Source organism: Brachyistius frenatus, unplaced genomic scaffold (assembly GCF_029030835.1).
Source record: "Brachyistius frenatus isolate BFR_SWC_R1_liver_20210118 unplaced genomic scaffold, ASM2903083v1 Contig_6, whole genome shotgun sequence".
Lineage (NCBI taxonomy): Eukaryota > Metazoa > Chordata > Actinopteri > Embiotocidae > Brachyistius > Brachyistius frenatus.
The window spans coordinates 921,540-932,419 of record NW_027210605.1 but is presented as its reverse complement, the minus strand read 5'-3'; the positions used below and the strand labels follow the sequence as shown (position 1 = coordinate 932,419).

General features: G+C 38.4%; 1 protein-coding gene across 1 annotated transcript; it reads left to right on the top strand.

The window, feature by feature from the left end:
• The first annotated feature begins 1,082 nt into the window (after positions 1-1,082).
• On the top strand, positions 1,083-8,666 carry vgll4a (vestigial-like family member 4a). Its single transcript, XM_069723398.1, has 5 exons — positions 1,083-1,244; positions 3,362-3,524; positions 4,156-4,381; positions 5,617-5,731; positions 6,222-8,666. The coding sequence occupies exons 1-5, from the start codon at positions 1,163-1,165 to the stop codon at positions 6,419-6,421; spliced, it is 786 nt and encodes a 261-aa protein (XP_069579499.1). The 5' UTR covers positions 1,083-1,162; the 3' UTR covers positions 6,422-8,666.
• The last annotated feature ends 2,214 nt before the right edge of the window (positions 8,667-10,880 follow it).

The following is a 10,880-nucleotide window of genomic DNA, read 5'->3' as shown; positions in this document are numbered from 1 at the left end:
CAGCGCCACATGTGTGGCAGGCAAACTGTTAATCAGCCTTTTCTGTGAAAATCACTGGAAGTTGTCCAGGTCATGGTTCACACATTCAAGTGATGAGACTAAAAAAAAAAATAAAAAAAATAAAAAAATCTGATTTAACAGCTGCTCAGAGAAAACAGCTGCATTTGTAATTGCTCCCGTGTTGTTTTGTGTAAAGGCATTTTTTTTTTTTTTTTTCATCGTTCAACATCAGCAGAGAAATAACTGCGAAAAAAAAAAAAAAAAAAAAAAAAAATCGGTCGAACAACGATTGGACGAAGAATAAACATGACCTTTTTAAACTGAGTATCATCACAGGGGTTGTTGTTGTTTGTTTTGTTGTTGTTGTTGTTGTTGACTCTTAACCAGATTGAACTCGGTGCGCCTCGCCTGTCCCTCCACCAGGGGGCGCTCAGCTCAGCTCTCGGCTCTTTTGTCTGCTGGAAAAGTGCGTGAAGGCAGAACACAGGCAAGCTGGGCTCGCCGTGGTGTTGTGGCCGTGAAGCTAAAAAAAAAATAAAATAATAAAATCCTGTCGAAAGTTAAAAGTAAGTAACACCGACCGCTCACCGATGTGCTTCTCTTTTGGACGTTTAGTTTAGTGGACTTTTTTGTTTGTTTTGTTTTGCTCGTTGAATCGGGGAAACCTTCGAGCAAAAACTTTTAACTGGTCGCGGACAAAGTAGCTCAAAGTTAGCCCGTCTGTTGATGTCGGCCTCTTGTAACTTATAACGAAGCATCTGAAACGACGTGTGGTAATAACTATCGTTTATGTTCTCGGTGTATATATAACCCCTTTTTTTTTTTTTTTATATTATTGTTGTTGTTGTTTTTTAATACGACTCCTGCCGCTGAAGGCCACCGGGGGTTCAAGCTAGCTGCTAGCTTTTGGACTCGTTAACGTCAGCGGCGATGGTTAGCCGGCTAGCTGCTAACGTCAAGCAATTTCCATTTAATTGCCTTCAAATGTAAATAAGTTCACAATCTTAATTCGGTAAAAAAAAAATTAAAAAAATGTCCTTCTTCTTCTTCTGCAGGAAAGAAGACCCCCCCCTTCCCCCCCTCTCCTTTTTTTTTCGTTTTGATCTTTTTGGGTTGGTGTAGCTTGCTAACGTCGATGTTAGCAACTGGGCTCTTCGGTTAAATGCTTTTCACGAGAATGGACCTGTTGAACTCTCAGTTCCTGGACAAGATGAACAACAACATCGGGAGACTGCACTACGAAGGTTAGTTCTCCGTGGTGGATTTGCTGAAACGCGTGTTTTTTTGTGTGTGTGTTTTTGTTTTTTAAAGCTGGTGAAAACTTTTAACACCTCATTTCAACGAATCTTTTCTCTTCTCTTCGCCCTTTTAACAAAGTCAGACACGCATTTATCTCCCGTCAAATGTTGATGAAATACCAACACGAAAGGGTGTTTTAACACCCGACTGAGGACTGTTTGATAAAGTTGTGTTTCATCTCTCCGTGACGAATATAAAACTCCGTAACTCATTTTACGCTTCGCAAACCGGAAGTCCGACCATAAATGGCTTTGTCATTTCTTCATAGCGTTTTAAACCCCTTTATGTAACATGTCAGAAGCTGCACAGTTGCAAAAAAAAAAGAAAAAAAAAAGATATACCTAGTGCATACTTACAAGATTTGTGGATAAAAATAATTGCATCCGTTACAAATGTTGACTTATAACATCAGACTGTTTATCAGTGTTTGTGGCAGCGGGTGAGGCCATGAAGCTGAAGAAATCCAGCATGAAGTAAACCTAGTGATTTGTGCTATGTAACACTTTGTTGTGTGTGTGTGTGTGTTTTAAAAGCTCAATTTGCTTTTGATTTAGTAAGGGATTTTAGTTCTTCCTAAATTTGCTTTTAGAAATCAATTCCAACTCTGAAAACTAAACAAAGTCCTTACCTGTCTTGTATTAGGGATGCCGGCGGGGTGATCTCAATCACAGCTCGGTATCCATTGCCATCATTTAGAGATTGAAATAATCTCCTGTCATCTGCTTTATTTTGCAAGAAACTGCATCAAAATGATTAATTTGAACTAGTAGAATAAAATGGTTTAGATATTAGTTCACCACAAGCCCAAATTTTCTTCCATGAAACAACATGCACATTAGGTGTATTTATTGCGTACTTATCGCCTCCGTTTCTTGTCTGGATTCGTCTTAAATTATTTTACATTTGTTTTTTCTTTTTAGAAAGCTGCCAATCGACTAAAGCACTTTTAATTGCAACAACATGCATGAAAGATGCTATTAAAATCCATAAACACATATTTTTTTTTTTTTTAACATGCACAAATTGAAATACAGTGAACCCTCGTTTTTCGCGGGGGTTACGTTCCAAATAGAAACCGTGATAGGCGAAATCCGTGAAGTAGTAACCTTTATTTTTTTTACAATTATTATACAATGAAATACTCCATAATACATTGAAACCAAAGAACAAAACCTTTTTACAAGCCCAAGCATTTGTTTAACAAATAAAAGTACTGTATAAATGTTTTTTTTTTACAAATAACTACTGTACTGTAAAATAATAATTTTAATCATCAATACGAACTGAAGGCTTCAAATTGCTGAGATCGGCACCGCCCCACTGCGACCCGAGTCATTGGATTAGAACGGGAGGAAATAAAAAATGATTATGAAAAAAATTACAAAGTACGGTAGGACAAATAGTGACTCGTGTATTTCACTGCTCTTCTGACTGAGCTGCTGCATCCTGACTCCGCTCTGCAGCGGTTCTTTCTTCTAAAGCCGGCGGTGCAGGTGTGGTTTTTTGAGAGAAGAACATAGTTATCGGTAGTTGTCGCTCTTTTTTCTTCTGAGCAAAAAGATTCTTATAAACCGACATGCCACCATCGATTATTTTTAATTTGGCAAGCTGTTTTACGTACGTGTACATATTAAACCGCAACGTTATTGACAAACAGGTAGAGAAGAAGCGGAGAGACTGTTTAGCCAATCAGAATGCAGAACACAATGCACGATGCAAATCCGTGAAGCAGCGAGACCGTGAAAGGTGAACCGCGTTATAGCGAGGGTTCACTGTACACTTAATTTAATAGTTTTCTACTTTGCTTTGTGTAGGCCAATTTATTAGTTTGCTGAAATCCTAAAACTGGGCAAGTTCCATTACTCAGACCTGTTTACAAAACACTTGATCGCCTACCAGAGGGAGGTGAGACAGAACAAGACAAAATAGTCAACAAAAAATAAAAAATAACGCCTTGGTAAACTTTAATGACCCCACTAAAAGCAGATGTAGTTGTATCGGGGCATTTACCTTCAATATGACTTAAATTAGACTATTTGTACTGCTGATTCCTTTCTCACAGATGAGTCCAGGATGCCCTCCCTGCCCACTGCCATTTCCAACATGACGGGGCCTCCTCCACACTGCCCAAGCAAACGAAAGTATGGCGAAGAACAAATGGAAGAAAGAATCAACTGTGACGAAGACCACATGACCAAAATGAGCAGATTGTTTGCCACTCAGCTGTAAGTATTGATTTTTTTTTTTTTTTAATCCAGTGTTAGCTTTGACTTTGTCGCCGCATTGTCTTTTTGAATTTCATTGGTCAAGCAAATTGTGTGCAAAGTGTTAACGTGTGTTCTGACCTAATTAACTTTTGATCATGCGGCAGATGACGTGCAATTGCACACGGTTCAATTCATGCTTTTCTTATTATTATACCAAAATAAAGCAAATTATTATGGACCAACTTGGATCATGTTTCTTTAATTTTTATGTTTATGATCTAAATCCTTTCTAATTTTGTATCAGCGCAGTTAAGAATGCAAGCTATCCTTTTTACCTCAGTGGATTAGTTTTGTTTGATTATAGCCTTATGAGGGTATCCACTGGGCTTGAAATTTGTTAAAAGGCCTAAATTTAGATTAAAAAAAAATGGAAAATGATAGAAATGTTGGGAATCGGAACCAAAAAGTAACATTAATGTAAGATCAAAAATCTTCACTGTCTAGAAGTGAAAGTGTTTCACTTGCACTTAAACACCGTTTCAGTCCTCAGGCTTAATCAGTTTGGATGTGTGACAGTTTAAATATAAATTGTTTATGAAAAGGTTAAGCGGTTGGTGGTGTATGTTTAATTTGTACTGTCCTTACCAAGGGCCCGTCCCTCTGCTGGAGACAATCGTAATGAGCACTGGAGCCTCAGCCACAGTCCTGTGGAGCACATTACTTCCTCCTCCAACGGTCTCCATGGGAACCACCTGTACGCTTCCATTTCTGGCTATGCTGTGGACCAGCCTCTGGCTCTGACCAAAAGCAGCCACGACATTGGAGTTGGGGGAATGGAGAGGTCCGTCATAAGTGGGACTGTTGAGCGGCAGCAGGTACGTCAAGTTTTAACACCGTATGTGCGTTTAATGTTCAGTGTTGAGAATGAAAGCACTAGAGTGTTGATGATAAAACAGTTTGCGACTTGATAAGTGAATCATTTGGTGCAAATAAAGCCCAATAAATGCTTACCTCATCCGCATGGGAAGACTCCTGTGTGGGTGTCCGCCCGACACCGAAAATATGTGACCGCTTAAATTATGTGCTGTGAAAGCACAATCGTGCTCCTTGTTGATTTTTCCTCATCTCTTGCAACAGAGTATTGTATTCCCAATCCTTGGTTGTATTTTGTGAAGTGGTTTATTTTCTAACCTTTCCTGTTGTTTAGCCCCCCAAAAAAAAAAATCACCCGATTGTAATATGTATAGAAATGCATTCACCCTCCAAGTGCAACTCTGAAGTAATGTGTGTGTATTGAAGCGTGCAAAACCATTTCGATCAGTTGTGAGATTTGTCTGCTGTAGTTGCTATTGAGATGTTAGCGGTGTGTAAGTTTTGTTTCTTGAACCACTCAATTTGTTTAACTGTGTTAAGTTGCGCAAAAGTTGCAGGAAGCAGGAGACATAATATAAACTACCACACAGAAAACACCTCCTTCTACTTCAGTTTACACACAACAGCTTTTGCTTTTACAAAAAAAAAGGTTCCACACAGAGACCGTGGGATGCTCCCAAATAATGCAGTCAATTTAGCAGCCAAAGATTCCCACCCCTAAGATTAAATCCCCAAAATAAATAAAACACAGTTATTAGAAAACACTGTAGAAGTCTTGCACAAAAAAGTGATATTAAAATCCTTGTTTCGATGTAGCTCAATTAATTGTGCAGACGCTTAAAGACGCCTCCACTCAGACCTGTGTTTGCCTTAGGGTTTCTTTACTTTGATCTTTGACTTTCACTGTACAGATTAATGCAGATGACATCTTCCCATCCCTCTGTATCTACGGCAAATGTGTGTGTATTTCCATATTCTATAAAAAAAAATTCTTATTTACAGTGTTGAAAACACTACAAAGCGCATGTACACTCTATCTATATATATATATATATATATATATATTTTTTTTCTAGTCTTTACAGTAATTTACTAAACATTCCCGGACAAGTATTAGGTGCTGTATGAATTAGTGTGTAGAGTATTGTTTTGCATGTCAAGTGTCTCTAGGCGAGATCCATAATGGGTAACCTACATATTATTGTGTTAGCTGATTGTATTTTTTTTTCTCATACAGAATCGTCCCTCGGTAATTACCTGTGCCCCTGCGAGCAACCGCAATTGCAACCTCTCGCAGTGCCACATGAATGGCTGCTCACCCAGCCCCCCTACTGATCAAAGAAAGACCAATGGTAAGCCTTCAACTTGTTCATTACGCAATTGGGCTATTGTAATTGCAGATTCGCCAAGTAGTAGGAAAGAATGCTTCCCTGCAGCGAAAATGAGCAAATAATCTTTCACTGTAATTTTGTTATTCTTAATCTTTTGTATACACGCGTTTATTATTACATTTTGAATTTATTGCACTTAAAATTCTGTCCATGTGTAATTAATACTCCTCTAACTACAGCTACTGTACAACAAGTGTGTTTGTATTGTTACCAGGCTACCCGCTTTTTGTATTCTGCTAGTTCTTCACACACTCCAGCTATTCAAATTTTTGTTTTATTTCAATGTGCATTATTTTATTTTTTTTCTATCCGAAGCATTTTTAAATACCCCACTATATATTACTCAGTTTGAAAGAACATTCGTAAAAGCTTTTATTTATTGTTTTTATTCAACATTCTTGGTAGTAACCAGGTTTTTGGTCTTCTTCCTCCACACACGGTGCTATCGTAGCGAACACAGTGTGCGACCCTGTGATTGAGGAGCACTTCCGTCGCAGCCTTGGAAAGAACTACAAAGAAGCGGAGCCCGTGTCTAACTCGGTGTCCATCACCGGCTCGGTGGATGACCACTTTGCCAAGGCGCTGGGAGACGCCTGGCTCCAAATCAAGGCGAGGGGTGGGGGTCATCAAACTCCAGACTCTGATCCATGAGTCGGAGGGGTGTAAACATTACAATCACTTCCTAAGTGTGTGCATATGAGAGTGGAGATTGCCCACTGTCATTTCTTGCCAAGAATCAACTTCCCTTTGCCAAGAACAGTGTAAGACATACGGTGCTCACAGAGGCTGGTCACTTAGTGGACCTCGAGGTCAACCTTCTATTAGACTCTCGGCTCAGATTTGTAAACTGAACTTCGCAAATCTCTCTTATCACAGGAGAGAGACTAAACATGACATGGTCGGGGGTTGTCGGTGTTTTAAAAACAACGTACAATCGTAGATTTAACTTTGGAATGATCGTGAAGATTGACAAAGCGGTCGGTCGTTAGGAGCTCCTGCTCCGTTTCACCTGCCTCGACAGCCAAAGAAATTTCCTGCCTTTTCCATCGACATATAAGCCATAGATCTAGTCTTTGCTTTCATTCTGAAATCACACTGCTTTTGAATCTATATTACTTGAAAAGGACAGCCGGGTCTCATTTGCACTATTACGTTTTCTGACCGTAGAGGTAGCAGGTTACCTGTTTCAGTTGGAATAAAAGAGCATTCTGTGTTTTGAGATTGTGATATTGCAAGTAAGGCTCTGGCCCCCACCCCCACCCCCACCCCCTCCCCTCCACCCGCTTTCTGAAGATACTAGATCAATCTGTCCTCTTGATGACGGTGAACTGGACGTATCCACTGTTGAATAATAACCTTAGTTTCCCGTCTTTACACTCACTGTGGCTGATCACTTAGTAAACTAATATCAATCATAGTAGATATCGCTAACTAGAAAGCATGTTTCAAATAGCTGGTTTCTATTACAGACCTTATTCTATACTTTATATTTACTCAGAATTTATTTTTTATCAGTAACATTTTAGAAATACTTACTGCTGGTACAGTTGTACTCCAATATATTTTTTTGTATGCGGTTTTCATTACTATATGTAGGTGTATATCTCAGCATCTATCTACAAATCACAGCCTCTGGCCAGGTTGTCTGAATGCGGTTGAATCGGCTGCATTGCTTTAGTTACTCTGTGGAGCCGGGCGCTATAGCTTTACACACGACTGAATACAGCTAAATCTGACCTCCTGTAGCAGTTTATTCGCAGTGGTTTTTTTTATTTTTTTAATTTATTCTCAACATGTTGAAAGTTTAATGTTGACTTTTTGGCAAAATGTAGTCTAAGTTTGATGTGTTTGTTTCCGATGAGAACAACAGAGGATTTCTCCGTCACTTCAATGACAAAGCAGTTGATTTCCTTCAAAAAATTTTTTTTTTTTTTTTACCAACAAGATTTTAATGCACGTGCAGTATGGGAGTAGGCATCAACAAGCTAACGCTGCTGCCAGTCACTTAAGTTGTGTTCAGCGAGTTCTGTTACAGGTGTGTTTGGATTTTTTTTAAATTTTTTTTATTATTATTCACGGTGTGAGCTGCAAAGGTCTTCTTAATAATTTAGAAAAAGGTGTAAGTGAGTCACAAGTTTTCTTTTTATGCAGTCGAGTTATGTTTGAATTAAATTTCCTCCCTTCTGAAATTCACTTGCGGTAGCGCAACCTATTTGTCCACACGGATTAAGATACGGTCATGTAAAAATCGGAATTTTGGTAATAAACTTGTCTGTGAAACCACTTACATTTGTATTAATATTCTTAAGTTGTTACATACACTATCCTGTCTTTTATATTTTATTTTACTCATGTCAGACCATCGTTGCGCCGTGCGGAATGATCATAGATAATTTGTTTCTATTCAGAGTAGAGTGCTCGTATGTAGAATGGGTATTCATTATCTTCTAACCTTGTGTTCTGCCTTTTTTTTTTTATTTTATAAGTTGATTATTTTCCCACAGTTGTTGGATGATTAATAAGTGCAGGAACACGACAGTCTTTTGATCAAAGACTTTCTTGGTGCAGTGTCAGAAAGACTTCTATAACAAATTTAAAGAGTTGGCTTTTTTTTTTAATTTTATTTTTTAGCTCTCTGTGTGTACCATAGTAGAAATTAGGGGTTATCATGGGATCTGCTTGTTTGACACAAGTAGAGTTTTCAGTAATATGTTTGGGGTATTAGTCTATTGTTATTTAATTTCTATATTTCGACGACCTGTATCTCAAAGACTGTTTGCAGTTCCAGGTGTCATCCACATAGAAAAATGTTCACCTTTGTCCTTATTTCTCTGGAAGAAAATACCACTTTTTTTGTACTTGCATTTCTTCCAAATAAACATATAATGCCTATCTTTTGGATAGTCGATGTCATCTTTTTACTGCGTACATTGTAACATAAAGCAATCCTTAAAGTATGTTGGATACCGTTTGCTGTATTTGCTGCAGTAACCAAAGGTATCAGTTTTTAGTTTATAGTTTATTTATCTTGGTCTACTTTAAAGAAACAAAGTTTATTTTATTTTAAATAAAGGTGGGACAGGGGTTATTTTTTTCAGTTTCCTTTGTGGACTCTCAAAACAAAAGAACTAGATTGAATATTCCTTTGCAGTAGATTCAGAAAATATTCAGACAGCTACACTTTTTTTTTTTTTTTTGTATTCAGTTGCAAATTTACATTTATTTTGTGTTGATAGAATTGACATTTTTACCCATTAATCTACACTGAACCCAAAACAAAAAATATCTCCCAACATTTAACACTTTTTTATGACATTATTTAAAGCAGAAACTAAACTCTTGCAGAAGTATTCAGACTTTTTAATGTGTCACTCCAGTCTGTGTTTAGGTGCATCCTCTTTACTTTGACCTTGATGTGTCTTGAACTTGTTTGATCCACCTGTGGCCTAATGTTTCTGTTTCAGCTCTGGAAGTTTGAGATATGCTCCTCCAAGAGCTTGCTTTTTGTTAAAAATTTTTTATTGTACTCTGGTTTCTGACAGATCTGGGGAGAACTGCATTTTCCTACTATGCTCCTTGGGTATGGAATACTTTACAAACGGATGTCAAATTAGAAACTTGTGTCCGTTGATGAATTTAGGGGGAACATAAAGAATGTGGTAACTGAGCCATGCTGTTTTTCTCGAGAGGTCACTGTGTTTGAACAGCTGTTTCACCGCTCTTTTGTGGACTTTGTATATTACGTCTGTGCTGTGTTTGAATTTGTTTGGAAGTTTGTACGGCCGCTACCTCGGCCAGGTCTCCCTTGTAAAAGAGGCTTTTAGTCTCAATGGGACTTCCTGGTAAAATGAAGGTTAAAATAAAAAATGATGAATAGACAGGGCAGTTTAAAAAGGCACACCCGTGTGTAAAACATCCCACAATTCACACCGAATGTCAGGACAACAAACGATTTGACCGGTTCCAGAAACACAGTGGACTCGATAATTGAGAAATGGAAGAAGGTTGTTACCACAAAGACCCTTCACCGAGTTGGCCATCCGGATAAACTGATTTAGAGTGGCTTTAAACCCACCAGTCACTGTAGCAGATTTTCAGAAGTCCTCTGTAGAAATGGAAGAACCTCACACAGTGACAAATCTCTGACTGTCCTTCACTGACCCAGCCAAAGCCCGGACTTTAAACCCCACAGAACGTCTGTGGAGAGACTTGAAGAGGGCACTTCAGACGCTTCCCATCAAATCTAACAGAGCCTGAGAGCATCTGCCAGCATAAGTGGGGAAAAAGAACTGCACAAACCCAGGTGTGGAGAGCTCGTAGAGGTTTACCCAAGAAGACTGGAAGCTGTAATTGTGGCCAAAGGGGCTTTTACAAAATACCGAATCAAGTGTGTGAATACTTTTTCATATTTAAGTGATTTCATTTTCAAAAAATATTTCGCAAGTTTTCACTTTATTACGTGTTATTATGTGTAGACCGATGGGTAAAATGTCAGTTTTATTCATTTGAAATCAAATCTGAAGTGAAGGGGTCTGAATACTTTTTGAATCTGCTCTACATAAACAGCAGTGTTGGGATATTGTTTCTCAGGGTTCATTCAAATTTACTCCAGCATATGTTGTGTTTCTAACCATATAAGTACATATGAATAAATACATGCACTTAGGTGTAAAGGGTAAAGAAGGGAGATCTGGAAACGGAACAATTCCAGTAAATCTGTTGTGCTCTTTCAGCGCTCTCGGATTCAAAACATCTTTGTAAATATTGCGCTGATGTTGCTACAGCTTGAAGTGGTTCCACTGATTAGAGCGCTCCTTATTGAACTATCGGGAGTCATTGCTCATTCTCTGTTTTCATTGGATACTTACTGCCACTGATGCAAAATGAAATGATCTGTTAACGCATTAGTCAGACCACTTAGGCATAAAGTCACCGGACAAATGTTCTTTACAGTAGATCTACAAGTTGAGTGTTGTATTTAAAGCGTGGATATATTCTTCAGTCGTCTTTGTTCATGAGAGGCGGTGTCTGGTGTTTATGTTTGTCCCTGGAGGAGTGTCGTCACCCGCTTCCTGTTACCATTCATTTGGGATTTTTTGTTTGTTTCTCA

Coding starts and splice junctions, on each gene's coding strand:
- vgll4a (XM_069723398.1), top strand. CDS start 1,163: ATGCTTTTCACGAGAATGGACCTGTTGAACTCTCAGTTCCTGGACAAG. Junction 1,245..3,361: donor CGGGAGACTGCACTACGAAG/GTTAGTTCTCCG, acceptor CCTTTCTCACAG/ATGAGTCCAGGATGCCCTCC. Junction 4,382..5,616: donor GGACTGTTGAGCGGCAGCAG/GTACGTCAAGTT, acceptor TTTCTCATACAG/AATCGTCCCTCGGTAATTAC.